This window comes from Eublepharis macularius, chromosome 2, assembly GCF_028583425.1.
Source record: "Eublepharis macularius isolate TG4126 chromosome 2, MPM_Emac_v1.0, whole genome shotgun sequence".
Taxonomy (NCBI): domain Eukaryota; kingdom Metazoa; phylum Chordata; class Lepidosauria; order Squamata; family Eublepharidae; genus Eublepharis; species Eublepharis macularius.
This window is the reverse complement of record NC_072791.1, coordinates 110887642-110908524: the sequence shown is the minus strand read 5'-3', so window position 1 is coordinate 110908524 and position 20883 is coordinate 110887642. Positions and strand designations below refer to the sequence as shown.

Here is a 20883-nt window from a genome sequence, read left to right as displayed (position 1 = left end):
TTCAGTTTTCTTTTGATTTTTTTACTTGGAACTTGCTAAAGTAAATTAAACAACCTTCTTGTGGGGCTGGAATGGGACTAAAAATTATATGTTGCAAGAGCACGAAAGGTCATTAAATTGAGCCTGTTTATTGGCATGGGTCAGAGGAGAAGTTGAGAGGAATATGCTGAAGGAGTGGAGAGCAGAAATTGTGTGGGCTGGTGGAAGAGATGGCAGAGTGTTATTGTGAAAAAAAGTAACAAATAATGGAGAACCATGTGCGCCACATGGAACTTCTGGAGAAGTGGTGGGATGAAATATGATAAACAGAAACCATGGTATATTTTGCTGCAAACTATCATATAATATGATAAAGTAATCTGAAGCTGAAGTAATTTTGGGTAAAAAATGCAACCACACTGTTTTTTAACCCAAGATAAAAAACAAATGTTACTTAAGTTGTTTGAGGGCACAGATGAGACAGGCAGAAATCACAGTATTCAATTTCTTGGTTGTTAGATGTGTTTGAAAAAAATATTTTTTTCTATGAATCAGATTGTGTATGAAAGAGTAATCTTTATTTTGGGGACATATTAAAAATGCCTCTCCTTATATATGGGCTGGTAGAATTAGAGTAAGTTTGCTGAAATTTCAGTATAGCTTCTTTACCACATGAACAGATACAAGCTAAGCAGTTTTGAAAGATTTTGGAAAGGTTTTCAGCCTTTGCTAGTAAATCACTGTTTTTGTTTTAAATTGCTTATAAGTGGAAAACCACAGTAAAGCATACAGAACATACAGCAAAACTAGAATGCATGGTTTAGGGAGCTCTCGCCATTGACAAGTGGCTTCTTTACCTAGGTACGTTAAAATGTTTTCTAGTATCTGACTGATCAGCTGACAAGAGAAGATGCACCACACAGTTATAGTGGAAGCAACTGAGACATTAATAAACAAGTGCTTCTGTAAGGCCAGCTGTAAAAACAGAGATGGCAGCCTTTGAGATGGAGGTAGCAAAAGCTTTCTGGTGCAGAATATAAATAAGATGCAAATTGTTACTGATCTTAAGTGATGAGTGAGGATTATGTTAACTTTCACTGTTAATTACTAGCTCTAGTGAAGTGTTCTTTTCTTTTTATGTTGTGGTGCTTGAGATTTATAAACACCACTTTATAACTGGAGTGTATTTGTTTTAACAGACTACTACAGCCAAAGTTTTAAGAAAGATGGGTAATAGGAAATCTAGGAAATATACAGGTAATAATTTAATCAAAATACTTAGAAAAAAATTAATTTTTGTAAGAAATTTAAATTTACAGAGGATCCTCATGCAGCATGACTTAGTAATTTTTAGAAAAGAGCAAGAATCCAGCAGCACATATAAGACTAATAACATTTGCGGTAGGGTATGAGCTTTTGTGAGCCACAGCTCACTTCTCAAAGATGTGGCTCAAAAAAGCTCATACGCTACCACAAATGTTGTTAGTCTTGTAGGTGCTACTGGACTCTTGCTCTTTTCTACTGCTACAGACAAACTACTGCTACAGACAGACTAATACCCTTCTTAGTATTTTTTGCTTGAGTAAATGTAGAAATTTGGGATGTAAAGCAAGCACCTTTATATTGGAGACAATATTGAGAAGAGATACAGTTGTCTAATTTCTGCAGTTCAGGCTACTGTTAAAGGTTCAGAGGAGAGCTGATTAAAAAGTTGACAACACTGTGGGGTATTTTTTCGGTCATCCCTTAGTAAAGTTTAAACTGTCTTTATAATGATTGCTCACACATGGTAAGAAAGTACTGGCAAAGCCAAGATTAGAATAGTATGAGAAGACAAGAATTTAGTAGCAGACTGTATTAGAATATTTACTTTTTAAAAACCCCATAAATTCCACCAGCTCTTGATTAAGGTGCCCATGATAGGATAATGTTATTGGTACTAAGAAATAGCACTGATTACATTTTATACACACACACAATGCCAACCTCTGAAAGAATTCACTTTAACATCTTTAAGATTAATAACATCAACATCTCTCAAAGAAGCCAGCAACTTAGAATCATACCAAGTGTTTTGTGCCTCACAGGTTCTGTACAAAAACCTTTCTTTTACTTCAGTTCAAACACCTACCTACCTGCCTTCTTACGTTATCTACTTGTAAATAAACCTTCTGTTACACTTTGAATCTCCCCAAGCCTTGTTTGCCAGTCTCTGTTTATGGGAAGCACAAACCTCTGATCTTTCCCCTACTTGGACTTGGCTGGGTAACCATACTACTTATATAACTGACCAGCTGCCAAAACTCATCAAGCCCACTGGTAAGTACCCGTTTGTGCTGATTCATGTGGGAACGAACGACACGGCTGCGAATACTGTCACAAGAATTCAAGAGGATTATGAAGCTCTTGGAAGGCAGTTGAAGACATTGGGGGCTCAGGTGGTATTCTCTTCTATCCTTCCAGTCATAGGAAGAGGAATGCGCAGGGAGCGGACCATACTTGAGGTGAATCGTTGGCTGAGATGGTGGTGCTGGCAGGAGCACTTTGGGTTCTGGGACCATGGGATAGGTTTTCTTAGAGAAGGCCTTCTAGCTCATGATGGGCTTCACCTCTCAAGGGCAGGGAAGGAAACGTTTGGAACGAACCTGGAGAACTTCATCAGGAGAGCTTTCAACAAGAAGAAGATAGAATTAATAATATATAGAGTATAAGTTAAGTTGGTTGATTTATATGATTGTATGGCTTATATAGTTTACATAGTTTACGTTATACAGAAACATTTGAAAACGGAATTATGGGATAAATTGTTTATCCATTATGGGTACAGAGCATTAAAAATAGTTAAAGAAGTATTGCTTAGAATAAAAGGAGAATATACATTTGATTAGATAGAGGAATATATAAAGAGTAAGGGAAAAGGGACAAAGGGTTGGAAAACTGTTGGAAGTCAACAAAAAAGGGGGGGAAAGGGAGGGGGTTAGAAATTGGGAAATGGGAAAATTGATTGTGATGTGTAAATATATGATCCTAACCCAATAAAAAAATTTTCAAAAAAAAAAAAAAGGACAGCTTTCAACTGATGCCGCAAGGGGAAGGGGACGATCGACATGGTGATTTCAATGACAAAGTGAAAACAGTGGGGAACCACCTAGGTAGGACAGGTCAAACAAAGGTACAAGGCTACGAGTGTCTATATACCAATGCCCAAAGTATGGGTAAAAAGAAAGAAGAGCTTGAGATTTTATTGCAAACAGAGGGCTACGATATAGTAGGAATTACTGAGACTCAGTGGGATGATTCCCATGACTGGAATATGCTAGTGGATGGGTATGAGTTGTTTGAGAAAAACCGGAAGGGTAGAAGAGGAGATGTAGTGGCGTTGTATGTGAGGAGAGGGCTTGATTGTCAAGAAGTTATGGAGAATGGGGCGGACAGCCCAGTGGAAAGCATATGGGTAGAAATAAGGGGAGGAAGGACAAAGGGTATTATTGTTGGAGTCTGCTACAGACCACCTGACGAGCGAGAAGAAACGGATGCTGCCCTCTTTGAAAAGATTGGTAGACTATCCAGACATCAGAACCTTGTAATTATGGGTGACTTCAACTTCCCCGATGTGTGCTGGGAGACAGGCTCAGCAAAACGTCATGAATCACGCAATTTCCTGACCTGCCTGGCCGATAACTTCCTTTTTCAAAAGGTGGAGGAAGCTACAAGGGGCTCGGCCATACTAGACTTGATATTAACCAACAGGGAAGAATTGGTAGATGGGATGAAGGTGGTGTGGACCTTAGGGGTAAGTGACCATGTCCTCCTTGAATTCCAGTTGCTGTTGGGGGCCAAGGAAGTTGGTAGCCAGACTCGTAGGTTAAATTTTCGTAGGGTCAACTTCGATGAACTCAGAGGCTTGATGAGAGTCATTCCGCGAGGGAAGTGTGCTGGAAGGGAAAGGAGCAAGTGAAGGGTGGGGCCTTCTCAAATACGAGCTTTTGCAAGCTCAAGCCCTCACTATCCCAGCAAGACGGAAACATGGTAAGGGCTCCAAGAAACTGATACGAATGTACAGAGAGCTCCAGAATAAGCTAAGGGAGAAAAAGGAAATGTTCAGGAAATGGTGAGAAGGACAGACCTCTAAAGAGGAGTATATGAGAGTTACTAGGTACTGCAGATCAGCCATCAGAGAGGCCAAAGCTCGGTATGAGCTGGGTCTGGCCAGGAGGGCTCGCTACAATAAGAAAAACTTCTACAGATATGTGAGAAGCAAACGCAAGGTAAAAGAGGCAATTGGACCGCTGTTTGGAGTAGAAGGAGAAACTCTGATGCAGGACAGAGAAAAAGCAGACAGGCTTAATGACTTTTTTGCCTCTGTTTTCTACCTGAAGAACTCAAGCACATCTAGAGATGGTAGAAAATGTGGCAGGACACCTGAGTGGCTAATTTACATTGACAGAGAGGTTGTGGAGAGGCACCTGGCTGCACTGGATGAATACAAATCCCTGGGCCGGATGGGGTGCACCCAAGAGTGCTGAAAGAACTTTCTAGAGAACTTGCAGAACCCCTGTCCATCATCTTCAAGGCCTCCTGGAGGACTGGGGATGTGCCACAAGATTGGAGAAGAGCAAATGTTATCCCAATCTTTAAGAAAGGGAAGAAGGATGACCTGGGAAACTACAGGCCGGTCAGTCTGACTTCTGTTGCTGGGAAGATATTAAAACAGATTTTAAATGGATCAATCTGTAAGCATCTGAAGTACTTCTCAGTGATCCGGGGAAGTCAGCACAGTTTTGTTCCTAACAGATCTTGCCAGACCAACCTGGTTTCCTTCTTTGATCAAGTGACCAGCTTACTGGAACGGGGGAACTCTGTTGACGTGATTTATCTGGATTTCAGTAAAGCTTTTGATAAGGTCCCCCATGACATTCTGATGGGCAAACTGGAAGACTGTAGACTGGACTATAGGACAGTTCGGTGGATAGGGAACTGGTTAGAGGACCGCACTGAAAGAGTGGTGGTCAATGGTGTTTCATCAGATTGGAGGGAGGTGTCCAGTGGCGTGCCGCAGGGCTCGATTTTGGGCCCGGTACTTTTCAATATTTTTATCAATGATCTGGATGAAGGAGTGGAAGGGCTGCTCATTAAATTTGCTGATGATAGCAAATTGGGAGGAGTAGCAAACACCCAAGAAGATAGAATTAAAATTCAACAAGACCTGAATACTCTGGAGAAGTGGGCAGCTGCAAATAGGATGCACTTCAATATAGATAAGTGCACAGTATTACATCTGGGCCACAAAAATGGGAAGCACAAATACTGGATGGGGGATACACTTCTGGGTAGTAGTATATGTGAAAGGGATCTTGGGGTAAGAGTGGACTGTAAACTAAATATGAGCAGTCAGTGTGATGCGGTGGCAAAAAAGGCTAATTCAATCTTGGGTTTTATCAAAGGGGCCATAGCATCGAAATCACAGGAGGTCATAGCCTCTCTCTATACTGCCTTGGTCAAGCTGCACCTGGAGTATTGTGTGCAGTTCTGGAGACCTCATTTCAAAAAGGATGTGGACAAAATCGAGAGGGTGCAGAGGAGAGCGACGAGGATGATCAGGGGTCTGGAGACTGAGCCCTACGAGGAAAGGCTGAGGGCCTTGAGAATGTTTATTTTGGAGAAGAGGAGGTTGAGGGGGGACATGATTGCTCTCTTTAAATATTTGAAAGGCTGTCATTTGGAGGAGGGCAAGGAGCTGTTCCAGTTGGCAGCAAAGGGTAGGACCCGAAGCAATGGGCTTAAATTACATGTACAAAGGTACCAGCTGGATATTAGGAAAAACTTTTTCACGGGCAGAGTAGTTCAAAAGTGGAATCAGCTGCCTAGGGAGGTGGCGAGCTCCCCGTCACTGACAGTTTTCAAGAAGAGGCTGGATGAATACTTGTCAGAGATGCTTTAGGCTGATCCTGCACTGGGCAGGGGGTTGGACTAGATAGTCTGTATGGCCCCTTCCAACTATGATTCTATGATTCTATGATATTTCAGTGAAGGGTGGGACAAGAAAGAAAGTTGAAGCTTAACATCAACCATGCTACTAAAGGCTTCCCAGCCTAGTATTCTGCTTCATAGGCTTAGAGAGGAGAAGTTTTACCTCAAGGTAGGGGAAGGTCAGCCCAAGCCTGAGATAAGGGTTTGTGACAACGTCACTTCCCGGAAGTGATGTCATTGCATAGTCCTGGGAGTGCACGTGCGCAGTTTGTGCACATGCAGTAACTGGGGTGCCACCTCCTCCCAGGAGTTGCCACAGGTTAGAGTTCCCCCATCTCCCCAGAAAAAAAGCCCTGCTACACACACACACACACACACATACAGATACATACATACATACATACATACATATTCATATAACTGGTATGGACCTTAAGAAAAATAAAGAAAAGAGAAAGACTCAACCTTAAAAGAATTAGGTAACAAAAAAAGGTTGAGAAAAACAAACAGAAATGAACAAAAGACAAAAGTGAATACAGAAAGTGAAAAACTAATGCAAAATTTTTAAATAGCATATAGAAAAATAAAATTAGAGGATTTAAAAAAACCTATACATATGGCACCTTCCCTTGTGTAGTACAAATAATGAACAAAATATCATCATCGAATATGGACAACATTTGGTCATTAGGTACATGGAATATTGGAAATAACACCATTCCCTTTTTCCATAACATGTGTGCCTGGATAATGGATATTTATTACAAATGGAAGGTTGGAATTTATATCCACCCATTCCATGACTTTATATGACATTTTAAAAAAAGTTATTTGCCAAAATTTTATTTGATAGAATTTCAGAATTAAATGTTTATATCCAGTTAGTAAATAACCTTTAAATTTCTCTCTTTTATTTTTAGATTCATTCTGAATCTGGTTGGGTCTATTTTACTATATGTAATAATTTGATAAGTATTTGTCGTAATTCATTAATAATAACTGAAGAATGCCTTAATGGCAGAAATGCATATGGTCATGTGGTTCATGGAGTTTAGACTGGTCATTTGAAAGTGATTTGTAATACATCTGTTATTGCTATTGCTATTGTTTTAATTCTCTAATTTTATTTTTCATTATTCTATTAAACGATTTTTATTAGTTTTTTACTTTCTACATTAATTTTTGTGGACATTGACCTTAACAGTATTTAATACTCGTGGTTTTATATCTTTAGGTAGTTGTATATATGGAGACATTTCTTTATTATGAGCAATACCTCACTCTCCTGTAACCACAGTAATTATAACTACTGCTATTAACAGGGCAATTCTAGGGGCACATTCCTACTTAGGATGGAACTGTAAATACAGTAATGCCCAGCTAAGTCTTGAAACACTCACACAAATATGTATTTACTTAGAAACATAAAACTCTGGTCATGTGTCACCAGAATTAGAATAATATTAAATATAAGACCATGGTTATGCTTGGCAATACGAGTTTGATTGTATTCTATTGGATTTTGTGTAATTTGTTTTTGTTTCTCCTATACCATACTAAAGAACTCAGCAACAAACACAGTGGATCAAAGCAACACATTTTTGTCTGTAGAGCACAAGTTTTTCCCTCTCTCTCCCAGCAGCCTGAAACTTTGTGGATCCCCTGACCCCAGGAATAGATTTCAGGGGGGGGGGCATTTTGGGTTGCTGCAGGAGGGAGAATGTGAGTAAGTCACACTCCATGGGAGGAAATCTTTCATCCATGAAAGCGCTCTTCTGGATCCAAACCATGATTAGGAGAATTGGAGCATGCTGTGGGCTCACACTCCCTAACTGTCATTTATAAACTCCTTTCTCCTCCTTACATAGTGTGGTTTACAAATTATATAGCGTGTAGGTATAAGTTTAAAAACATCTTTTGTTTCCATCTGTCAGTTTCTTTATTTCTCTCTCTGGATAGGTTAGATTGGGGGTAGCTACTGGAAACTACTTTTGAAAGATAGGACATAGACACTGTACTTATTTGATTGTGCACTTTAAAGCTCCATTGAAAGCAAAATGAAACAAAGGGTACTAGGTCATGTAATCTGTTTTGGGATTGATTCATTCCAAATATTCTCATTGTTTCCAAAGCACACTTGGGCTAAGATTTGCAAAATCGGATTTCTGGCACGTTTTTCTTTCTAAACCATACAGTTTTGAAATTCTTAATAGCAGTATTCTCTGGTCTTTAAAAAGTATTTATAAGTGAAAATCCCGACTATCCTCCAGTACCAACATGAAGTTGATAATTAACTTATTTGCAGATAGAGTAATTGTTTCATATGATAACCATTTTTTTTACAGATTTTCTATTTCTATTTTTTGTATTAAGAAAAAGTAGTCCTTTAATTACAATTGCAAATTGTTAAAACAAAGGAAAATGATGTCACAAGTACTTCCAGGGCTGTTTGCGTTAGGTTCTTTTATTGGTTGAGGCATTCTGAAGTTTCACAGTGCAAATGATTAAAATTGACTGGGTCTTTATGCAAGGTAATATTCTTTCCTGAAGAATTTGCTTGAAATCTGGAGATTGGGTTATACAGTGAATGAAGATTCTACAAAGAAATGGATTTGTGTATTGATGCCTTTAGAAATATTACCTGATGGCAATAAAATGTCCTCTGAAATTCCCTCCTGAGTGGGGAAAATGGAGTTTGTTTGCAGTAATTGCATTTCCAAGCATTTACTCTCTCACTTTTCAATATGAGTTAAGCCAATTGAAACCTGTGATTTGGTTTTCCTTAGTAGCTCAGGTACCATGTAAATTGATCTTTGATGCATTTCTAGAAAATGCTTTGAAAGTTTTGAAATTGAGATGGCTTTTTCTTATTAGATTTATATAGTATGAGGATTCATTTCTGTATTTTAGCCTAATGTAATATTAACCAAAAATGTACTTTTTCAATTTAGCTTTAATAAAATTCAGGGTACCCATTTCTGTTTAGGTCCATTGGTAGTATGAAGAGTGAGATTATTTCCATTGTATTCAGTATCTGGGAGTCGATAGTAGTGGAACCATTTAAAAATATACTGAGGAGAAACTTGAGATAGAATTTGTGGGTCCTGGTATTTTCTGTTACCCAAATGTCAACATTATATAAAGATACATTGAATGATTCTGTAGCAGAAAAAAATATGCTTACACTTTGAACCTGAGCCTCATGAGTGCTGTGATGTACACACAGAGAGGTTCTATATATGCAGGCTTCACCATTCACTTCAATGGATGGTGCTGATAGGTACAACCATATTTTTCTTCATATAGAGAACCTCCTTTGAAGTGAACAGAGAATGTTTTGTAGGCAGGAGAGCTTTGTGTATTAAATATTATTTAAAACTGGAATGAGTGACCATTATTTAAAAACTATGAGAAGACAAGATTCTCTGGAAAAGTCAATAATGCTAGGAAAAGTGGAAGGCAGCAGTTAAAGAAGCCACATCCTCCAGTTTGCAGGATCTGAGCAAGTCTGTTAAAGATAGAATGTTTTGGAGGTCTTTCATTCATAGGGTTGCCATAGGTCAGAGACAACTTGACAGCACATAACACACACACACTTGCAAAATAGTAATGCCAGGGCTTTGTTCTCTGTAGGTAGGCAATTATTCTCCAGCAAATATAGAACCACTGTTAATTGAACCAAGGTCGTCTCTTAGATTTATTCACAGAGTAAATTTTTGTTCATCTGATGCTGAACAATAGACTTACAAGATAGTGTCCACTCTGCTATAGTGCAAACATGGAAATGATATTAAAAGGAATTTGGAAGATCCCCCTGATGAAACTGTTGCAAAATGTGTAGAGGTTACATAAACATTAAAGAATCTTCTCTTGCACCATTTGCCTTTTTTCCTTCATTTTGCTTTGGTGTGTTTCTCCCCCACCCCCTTTCTTCAGAGTCTAAGAAGCCATTGTAAAGGCTGGTTTAGGTATTTATTTCTGATGGCTGGTGTCAGATATAAAGGGCTGTAATAATTTGAACATTATTAGCAAATACCAATTTTTATTAAATTTAGTTTTTTAAAAAATAACAACCAAAACCACAGTATTAGATACTTACAATATTTGTATGTAGAAATCATTGGTCATCTTAGGCTGTAGTCCTATGCATACTTAAATGGGTGTAAGCTCCTTGAACAAAGTGGAAAATTATGTATGAGTAAACATGAATAGGTTTGGAATGTAAAAGTTCTATTAAGACAACATATTGAGCACTAGTGGGTAAATTCTAGTGAAAAGTTGTACTGGAATTTACTGGAGAATCATGTTAACCACCTCAGCAACTGGTATGCATAATATATTAAAAAAATATCAGGGATGTTGGAACAAAATTTTTTATTTATGTGATATGTTTGATTTTTATTTAACAAACTTAAAAAGGATATTAATCACAAACAGTTACATTAGAATAATGTTATGGTTGAGACATAAATACATAGAAGCAAGGAATTCCCTTATTAACAGCTGCTGGAATGTCAGATTAATCCCATGTTGTATGTGGTCCATTTTCACTCCAATTGGTAATACTATTTTTAATGAACCTGTCACTGGACAGTAATGTATTTAATTATAAGCTACTGGTTTGAGAGTGGCTTACACTCTGCTGATTAGGAACCACATAGATTAAGTCATGTCTCCTGATGCTGTGGTCTCTGCCAGAGATCTAAGTATACTTTCCCCCACTCAGGTCTTTAGCGTTAGGTGGGGTTCCAATAGTTCCCCTGCTTTGATGGGTTTATGGCTCAACCTTGACATTATTGTAACGTAGTTTTTTGTGTTTAATGTTTCTTAGACTTGGTTTTCCATTGCCAGCATGGAAGGAGCCCTAATGCATGAGTTTCAGAGGAGAAGGTAGCAGTCTGAACCTGCTGTGTGGCTCGATCAGCAAGCGTGAGTATTAACGCTAGAGCTGTCAGGCCTTGTGAAAATTAATGAAGCCTGACGGTTACAGAGCGAAAGGTCAGAGGCAGAGCTTGCTCTTACGTAATATTTGTGTTTTGTTGTGTCTAACAACATTTTCGACAAAGAAGAGCTTTTACATGTGAGCTTTAGATTTATAGCAGGGCTCTGTACGTCTCAGCCTTCACTTCTCCCTGTGCTGTAGCCTAGTGTTTTTCTTGCATAGAACCAAAACAGTTCAGCTGTTTGCTCTTCTGCCTGCCCTGATGGATTTTCCATGTGTTTTTTTAATGTCCTTTCAGCCGCCTTTTAAATCAGATAGCACGTTTGACAGGTATTTTTGTGAGTGATTAAAAATGGTAGCAAGTGATAAGATTGTTCGTTAGACAGATTTGCTCACTAGTATTGAGGAATTTCTGACTTTTGGTTTTCTATTTGTATGTGTGTAATATGTGTGTCTGTTGTTGTCAATCAATATCAATTCACTGTGCTGTTGCACACTCTTTTGTGAATTAGATACTACATGTAAAAAGGAAGGATGATTTTTGCACAGCTTAGGTCAGGTATGTGTTAATTGTGTTGTACTATTAAAAGGATTCTGAATCTTATATTAGCAAAAGGTGAAAGCTGTTTTGAGTGCGGGCTTCTTTTTTTATATTTTCACATTTATACTAGTGAGCAAAAATAATGCCTCTCAAGATGTATCATATATACTGAAAAGGAATACAATGTAAGATGACCTTCCCCCCAAGAGAGAAGCCAGTGCATAAAAGCAGAGGACCCTGAATTTAAGATGACCCTCCAAAAATGAGGTCAGCCAGCCACTATGAGGTGTCCTCCCTCTCTGCCAGCCTCTATATTCCCCTTCCAGTCCTCTCGGTACTTGCTAACACCTGCTTCTCTCACACCTTTCAGTTCACAGTACAGCCCTGAGAAAAGCATCACTTGTCAGCCACTGCAGTTCTACTACCAAATAATGAATTGGTTGTGTGTCTCCTCAGCTCAGCACCATGCAAAAGACCACCACAGTAGCCTTTGTGAAGCTAAGTGTTTTGGGGGGCTGCTAACTCTCATGGTTCTACGCCAGGGGTTTTTCCCTTGCCCTTGCCCCCTTTCTCTGTGCCTGTAGTCTCATGAACCCTTCCCTAATATCTTGCTGTCCTAAATATAGCACAGACCAACTTTCTCCTTCCTTTCTTCTTGCCATCCCAGTCTATAGAAAGTCTTTCCTTCTGTGGGACAGCTGGGCCACACAGGCTGCTTTCAGTCTTCTCCCCAGTTTGACAGAGACAGACTTCTCCCAAGCTTCTCACTTGTTCCAAAGCATAGTGTGCTGTGCCTGGCAGCACAGGACCCAGCTAATGGAAGGCATACCCTCCCAGCAGAGACTGCCAGTAATAAAATGGGGCAACTTTACATACCAGCAAATTTGTATGCAAATTGAAGACCACACACACAGAGAGAGAGGGGGGGGGATAGATTTTTAATTTTTCTCTAAAAGTCTTTTTTTGTATGTCATCAAGTTGCAGCCAATTTATGGTGACGTGTGCTGGGGTTTTCAAGGCAAGTGATGTTCTGATGTGGTTTGACATTGCATAGCATTCCTAAACTTTTGAAGGTCTACCACTCAAGTACTATGCAGGGCTGACCCTGCTTAGCTCCTGAGAGCTGACAAAATCAGGCTAGCCATTTCTCTGGAATTTATTTTTCAACATAAAATGTATTTCTTGTGGTCCTAGTCAATTTCCTCTACATTTGTTCCTTTTTTCTCTCATGTTAATAATTATCCATTTTGCTAGGTTTCAGGGACTCTTATTGTTGGTTCACAGTTGTAATGACTTTTGAGTTTCTTATATTTTAATGACCTGTCTTTCATTTTCATTATATATATATATCACACACACACACACACACATTTTCATATATTTTCACTAAAGAAGCACTTTTCTCCACAGAAATGCAGCCTAGGAGGAGGCAAGGACATTTGCATGTAGGAAATGAGATGGCATTGCCATATATTTAAACCAGCCCAGTCAACTATTGGGTGGGACACTCTCTTGAGCCTTAGAACTATGCATAACAGCAAGCTAGTCTGGCTTGAGCTATAATTTGCAATAGAGTCCAATCTAACCATGTTGAAAATCCTACCTTTACAAGCATAGCATATGCAATTACTATTAATAAATTCCTAATATTATCCTGGCCACTGTGAAATTAAAACCAAACCCAAGTTCCTGTCAACGTCTTAGAGATTAATAAAACACTGCTAAAAAGAAATCACAGAAACAGCTGGGAAGGTTTTGTGTGCCCCTAACAACGAGTTCCATTTAAAGTAGTAATTTTGATTGCTATTCAATTAATCTTGTACTTTGTTGATTGTACTGGCAGAGTAAAGCGAGACAGCTTCAGTGCTAATCTTTGGATACATTCATACATTCAAAAACTAATACAAATGTGATGGTCTTTGTGAGGGGGAACAACATTTCTAGTATTTTTTAATGTATTTAAACATTTATATAGTAGCTTATGATTGCCACCAATCTCCTTGTTTAAGGGAAATCTTATTTGTTTTTTCTGATTTTGTTTGGAAATAAATTCCACTGAAATTACTTGGATTGCTGTCAACTGGGATCAAATGAATGAAGCCTTCTTTTCACTCCTGTTTTTGTGCTATTGACTTTATAGGGAAAAAATTGCTTGTACTGTTTGCACTTTGTTAAAGCAAAAAATCCTTTTCTGGTTCACTTACCTCAATACCAGAGAAGAAAAAACAAATTGGATCGTGACTGCCAGGTCAGCTTTTCTTACCAAATCTGTGTGATATTGTGTGTGTGTTATGTGCCGTCAAGTCTCCTCCAACCTATGGTGACCCTATGAATGAAAGACCTCCAGAATGCCCTATTGTTGACAGACTGGAGGATGTGGCTTCTTTTATTGAGTCAAGCCATCTCATTTTAGGTCTTCCTCTTTTCTTACTGCTTTCCACTTTTCCTAGCATTATTGATTTTTCCAGAGAATCTTGTCTTCTCATGATGTGACCAAAGTACGATAGCCTCAGTTTTGTCATTTTAGCTTCTAGGGAGAATTCAGGCTTGATTTGATCTAGAACCCACTTACTTGTCTTTTTGGCCATCCATGGTACCTGTAAAACTTCAGCATCACAATTCAAATCTCAGTTTTCTTCCTTTCTTCATTGTCCAACTTTCACATTCATACATAGTAATGGGGAATATCATCATTTGGATTATCTTGATCTTGGTCCCCAGTGAGACATCTTTATCTTTAAGGATCTTTTCTAGTTCCCTCACAGCTGCTGTTCCAAGTCTCAATCTTCTAATGTCGTTTCCCTTTCGGTTGATGATTGTACCAAGGAATAGAAAACCATAAACAATACCAGTTTCCACATTGTCAGCTTTAAAATTATGTGATTCCTCAGTAGTCATTACTTTTGTTTTCTTGATGTTCAGCTGTAATCCTGCTTCAGTGCTTTCTCCTTTAACCTTCATCACATCAGTAGTCGTTTCAAGTCTTCACTATTTTCTGCTAGTAATGTGGTGTCATCTGCATATCTCAAATTGTTAATGTTCCTTCCACCAATTTTCATGCCAGCTTCTTCTAGATCTAATCCAGCTTTCCTTATGATATATTCTGCATAGCGGTTGAATCAGTAGGGAGATAATATACATCCTCGTCTGACACCCTTGCCAATTGGAAACCATTCTGTTTCCTCACAGTAGCCTCTTGTTCAGAGTATAGGTTGTGCATCAGAATAATCAGATGTTGTTGGACCCTCATTTCTTTAAACAATATCCATTTGAAAACATTTAAGCATTTACAGCAAACTCATGAATGATTAAAGATGGAATGACATACAATAATCATGAAGGAAATCTCATTATTCTAAGGAAGTACAGCAATGGGCATATATTGTTCAAGTTAGCTTACCTAGATAGCAATTTACTAATAGTTTGGGGGAGAAAATCAGCCTGTTTATGCTAATGTATACACTGGGAAGTTGTGCTGGGTTTAAGCCACTTTAAAATAACATATATTTAAGTGTGTCTGTGTACAGATGCAGAATGACCTTAAAGATTTCTCAGTATAATCCCTGAGTGGACATTTGGATATCTCGAGTGATCGCTTGTTTATTACTATTCTGTATTCTTTAAGGCACAAAAGTTGAGACTTACATGAGGTTATAGAAAGTTCTTGCTGGTTGCTTAAAATGAAATTTAAAACAGTAACTGTATAGTGATATAAACAAGCCCATTGTATCTCTGTTTCATATATTGGTGTGTGTTTCCACATTACTTCATTATAATGATTGGATTTTATAGCCAGTGAACATGCAGAATCTATTTGGCATTTGTCTCTTACCCATTATCTCTTTATGTCTCATATGATGATTATTTATGATAGTGGTGCTCACTGTTAGCTTGTGGAAAGCTACATTCTCAGCCATCATCAATCAGAAAAGCCACATAACTGATATACGACCTGTACCTCACCCCATCACACACACATACAATAAGATGTAACTATTAATATTTAATATATAACCATAACTTTTTTGATTACCAGATTACTTAAAGGATTGTCTCCGCCTACCACTGTTGAATCTTGGAGGGAAGGGCCATCTGCCTTGTCTCCTCAGCTTGAGGAACAGCAGCTCAGGTGACTGAGTGAGAGTGCCTGGGCTCCCAGAAGAGAGCATGCTGGTCCTGAAGAAAGAGGAGTAAAGAAACCACCATCCCACTCAGGACACCTTGCTCTCTTCCAGTGTGCCTGCTGTTTTGGTGGTTGTACGCTGTGGTCAGCTTGCTGCCCTGGTACTGGGATGAGAGTGCAGAGGCTGCAGAGAAGAGTAGGAGAGTTGTTGATGTGTCCTGTACTTCCATCTCTGGTATGAGGCCTGCAGCTCAGGAAGGCTTGCAATTGACATGCCTTCCAATGCCAGCAGCAGTGGGGACTGCCATTCACAAGCCCAACAGGACAATGACCCTGCTTTCTTTTCTGGAACATAAGGTAGATGCTGTATTGGGAAATGATGCCCAGAAGAGCTACAGGAGTAGTATGTGAAAGATCAGCGTATGGTTCCAAAGTCACTATCACTGATTGGTGGCCTCAAATGTTCCATTCTGCCCATGATACCTTGTACATTTTGAGTAGAACAGATTTAGCATAAACCATCTTGTCCTGTCAGAAATATGATTCTATTGCTATTGTTATTTTTGCCTTATAATTATTGTAATTTCCAAGAAAACATTCCAGTGGTTTCCAGTGGGGAGAAAAATAGGGCCAGAAATGCTTGAATAAGTCAATGTACAATAGTAGAGATCCTAGTTTACAAAAGGTCTGATAGGCTTTGAATTGTGATGTCATAACAATGTTTTGAGGAAGGTGACATTTTATAGTTGGCTATTTAAAAATGGGAAGAGACTTCTCAGCAACTCTGATCTTAACTGGTATTTTTAACCCATTTCATTGATGTAAATCCATATTCAAAATCATGTATCACACTGATTCATGCACTTGGCATGCATAATTAATGCATTCTAAGTACATCTCAGAATATTAAACTATTATGCAAATGGAAAATTTGTTATTATTTATTTTCATTCATTCGCAGTATATTTGGCATGGTCCTAATAACATCTATGATAGTTCAGATGTGTTTGCCATAGCCATCATGGATCAGCATCCTCACATCTTTGTTGAGCATGAGGAATACCAACCCATTTCCTGAACTGGGGGCTGGAATAGGATGCTGACTCACCTTCTATATCTAATGTGCTTTGGAAGTGCTCCAGCAGTCTTGCTGTAAGATCGGGAGCAGGACTGAGGCTAGACCATTTTGGGCTGCGCTCTTGAAGCACTCCAGAATGCTTGCGAAGTACAAAATGACACAGATGAGCTCCAGCCACCTCATGCTGTTTTTTGGAGTGTCTCCAAAGCTCCAAGTGCTATATCAGAAATGAGACTCCAACTTCATGAATGGGGTCCTAGCAGCTACAGATTGTGGTTGGTTGCCAAGGCTTTGGTTTCATAGTTTACAGGTGATTAAATATGTCTGTACATGGATGAATGGATGAATAGATTCTCTTTACAGTCAAAGACCAACATGCATTTTTGTTCTCCACATAAGCTTTTGCTTCAGAAAACAGTGGTTTACAGGCAATCCACTTGTTTGTTGCATAAAATATAGCTGCTGTATCATGCCCTTGGATCAAAGGGACAGACTGCACTAGACCACAAACATATAGAAGAAACTGAAGGCCTTCAACATAGAAACTAACCATATATTTTGGGAAACTGCCCTCTTCCCAATTACATGACATTATATGTTTCCAAAATGTAATAACTGAGAGAAACCTAATAATGAATATTTATTTATTTAATTTATTTTGTTTGTATAGGGTTCCTAGGAGGTCTCCCATCCAAGTAGTGACAGGCCTATACTTGTTGTCATGATACACAGGGAGAGGAAAGAAGTCTCTCAGCATCTAGAGTATGCTTCTTACCAAGAACCCCCTTTTCTGTTGATTGTCTCCAGCTATTTCTTTCTAGGTGACTAACGGTACAATCCTATGCAGAATTATTCCAGTCTAACCCCATTGAAATCAATAGGATTAGACTGGAGTAACTCTGCATAAGATTGCACTGTAAGTGACTATTCCTTTCTAGGTGCAATCATATGCAGATTTAGACCCCTTTAAGTTCATTGACTTAAATGGACTTAAAAGGGCGTAACCCTGTTTAGGATTACACTGTTAGATGCAGAGGAGTTAGCCGTGTTAGTCTGTGGTAGCAAAATCAAAAAGAGTCCAGTAGCAGCTTTAAGACTAAACAATTTTATTGTAGCATAAGCTTTCGAGAATCAAGTTCTCTTCGTCAGATGCATGATACAGAGACTGGTCAGTGGTTATCGAAGGCTCATACTGCATTGGAATTGGATGGTCTAGCTGTTTGGCTGCGACAAACTAACAGGGCAAACTCCTTTGAAGCCAACTGATCCACACACCAAAAGGAGATGTTTACATATACTAGCAAAGGAATGTTTTGGTTTCTCCCCCTAATTGCCTCTTCTCTCTCCTCCTCTTCTTTCCCTCCTCTTCTGTGTTTGACCAGTCTCTGTATCATGCATCTGACGAAGAGAACTTGATTCTCGAAAGCTTATGCTACAATAAAATTGGTTAGTCTTAAAGGTGCTACTGGACTCTTTTTGATTATACTGTTAGATGCCTTATTCCTTCTTATATATGGAGCAAAAGAAACCCTGTAATTATTAGCAGGGAACATGACTAAGGCTTATGCTTATGAATCCCACCATTTTATAATAAAAAATTAATATATGTAAAGTTTTAAAAAATCAGAAATGTTCAGAAATGTTAAAAAAAAAACCAAAGTAGAAGATGTTTAATAAGGGGCAAAAAGTATAAAACAAGTCTCTAAAAATGTGACTGTAGGCTCATGCCAGATATGTCCAAGCAGGATTCTAAGCACTCTTTCAAACCATTCTTTAAATTTTCAAGATGGTATCTAACCAAGAACCCATCCCTCCTCCTTTTCTTTCCTAATTAATTTATCTCTTTTGCAAAGAGTATCAAATGTATGTCTTTCAGCTAGAGAGAAAGCTTACATTTTGGCTTGTAAGTGATTTTTGGGCCACTGCACTAAGAGAAATATATGGTCACAACAAGAAAAAACAAATATGGGTAGGGGATTCTAAACCATCCACCTATGAACAGTTAGTCCATTCCTTTGACAGAGACAAGTGATTGCTGATTTGCACCTATCAAAGACAGGAAAGAGGAATAATTTGAACAATTAGCAAAACTTTTAAGCTCTGAAGCATTCTAGGTTTGCCGCTGGAAGTGCCAGACATAAAAGAAAATTCCACATGCACATCAGTAAACAGATTCTCTCACAAGGTGGAGGTGGGAAAAATAGAGGCTTCTGACATCTTGCCAAAAAGGATTTGTATCAGTTTAATCAGCTTATGGTGGAAGGTGATCAAGGCTATGGATCCTTCTACTATTGGAAGTATTGTGTGCCCTTCAGCAGTATCCTGAGAGAAAGAAAGAGAGCCTTAAACTAGAGATGAGATAAAATATGGTGTACATTTTGTGGAAACTTCACCTCATGAAATATGTCTAATAATTTTGACAAATCAGGGGTGGGAGGAACAGGATATAAAACAGAATGAAAATGATTGGGTATTCTGATTGAGGGCAGGAATATTTAATTCAATTTAGTATGGATCCATAACATTACCACATAGCCAGATCTGATCACCTCTCAATCCATTATTGATTGTGATCATTTTAGGAGGAAGCCCATTGTTTACAAAAAAGAAAACTAACACTCAAGCTATAGATTAGGTGAAGCAGCAGCTGTAAACTGGTGGTGAACAGTGTATGAAAAAAAAGGTAGGGGTGAGGTTACATAATATTTCTTACTTCACTGCATTGAAACCTCCCATTTTACCCTCGGAATTTCTGTGGCCGAAAATTTGGTGTAGCCCTGCTGCAGAAAGCTGGGGGAAGTGCAAACCCATAATTCCAGAAGCAAAGTGAGTGTTTCAATAAAAGCTTTTAGTTACTTATGCACACATTTTACAGATAGAGCTAAGTAACTTATTTTTATGTTTGCTAAGAGGATTGTGGGATATGGGAGTGTCGTTTGCTTAATGATTCCAGGGTCGTATAGACTGATTGTTAAGGCAAAAGGACAGGGGGAACGGTCCCAAACTCCAAGGCAAAGGCACACTAAGGACACGCCAAAAGACCGCTGCTGCAATCCAAAGCTTTATTCACAAGTGCCGAAGGTCAAACCAAGAAGACAGGGGAGCGCCCACACTCTCTGGCTGCTCCCGGCGGGAGATTGGCAACGGGTTTGGCTGGCTAAATTGTCCCGTTTAGCAAGGCTCACAGCTTCATCAAAAGCCACAAATAAATTCTTAGAGTAAAGCGTATTTCTTTTACTGAAAAATAACCTGCTAGACAAGAATCAAGTTTCTTCTTAGTTGAACAGAATTTCCTCTCTTGTGACACTAAATTCTTGTTACACTAAGAATTTATTTGTGGCTTTTGATGAAGCTGTGAGCCTTGCGAAACGGGACAATTTAGCCAGCCAAACCCGTTGCTAATCTCCCGCCGGGAGCAGCCTGAGAGTGTGGGCGCTCCCCTGTCTTCTTGATTTCACCCTCGGCACTTGTGAATAAAGCTTTGGATTGCAGCAGCGGTCTTTTGGCGTGTCCTTAGTGTGCCTTTGCCTTAGACTGATCCTCAGTATGAATACTACAACAATAGCTGACATTCCAGAGAACTCTCTTGCCAGGTAAATTAAATTAGAATAATTTAGCATCACCACAACTTCATACTTACAGTGTCTAATGGATAAATATGCAAAGGAGAATATGATATTCACTCACCTCTCTTTACCCTCTTATTAGGAGCATGGCAGAGTGGTCAAAGGATGTTAAGAGGTAATTCATCTACATTAAGTGATCTGGAAGCTCTGCTTGAATTCCTCAGAGATCTTTTAAGAATGTAGCTGCTTATACCTTTCCTTAGCATATTTTGCTGAGTGATGCAGAGTGCCAATAATAGTTTTTCCTGTACTCTAGCATGCTAATATATCTAGTGTGACCTTAAATTGGGATATTTGATGTACAACACAGGTGTGCTAATTATATGCTTTTTGTTGTTGTCCTTTCAGGAAACCTGCCATATGAATATAAAATAGTGATTGCTGGAAATCATGAACTGACATTTGATAAAGAATTCATGGCAGACCTTGTTAAACAGGATTACTACCGGTTTCCCTCAGTATCCAAATTGAAACCAGAGGATTTTGACAATGTTCAGTCACTTCTGACAAACAGTATTTACTTGCAAGACTCTGAGGTAACCGTCAAAGGATTCCGGATATATGGCGCTCCTTGGTAAGTTTCAGTTAAAACTTCCTTGGCTTGGATATTTTATCAATTCACCT

The 20883-nt window shown here is 38.8% G+C and overlaps 1 protein-coding gene across 2 annotated transcripts in view; it reads left to right on the top strand.

Annotated features, from left to right (window-relative positions):
* Nucleotides 1–20883, top strand: part of MPPED2 (metallophosphoesterase domain containing 2) — a 299248-nt gene that overhangs the window by 150206 nt on the left and 128159 nt on the right. The window contains exons 2-3 of one of the 2 annotated variants that reach the window (XM_054971986.1): nucleotides 10781–10878; nucleotides 20608–20833. In XM_054971986.1, the coding sequence (XP_054827961.1) occupies nucleotides 10821–10878; nucleotides 20608–20833 (284 nt within the window). In that variant the 5' untranslated portion in view covers nucleotides 10781–10820. The remainder of the gene's footprint in view (nucleotides 1–10780; nucleotides 10879–20607; nucleotides 20834–20883) is intronic. The other variant, XM_054971985.1, reaches the window with a different exon arrangement.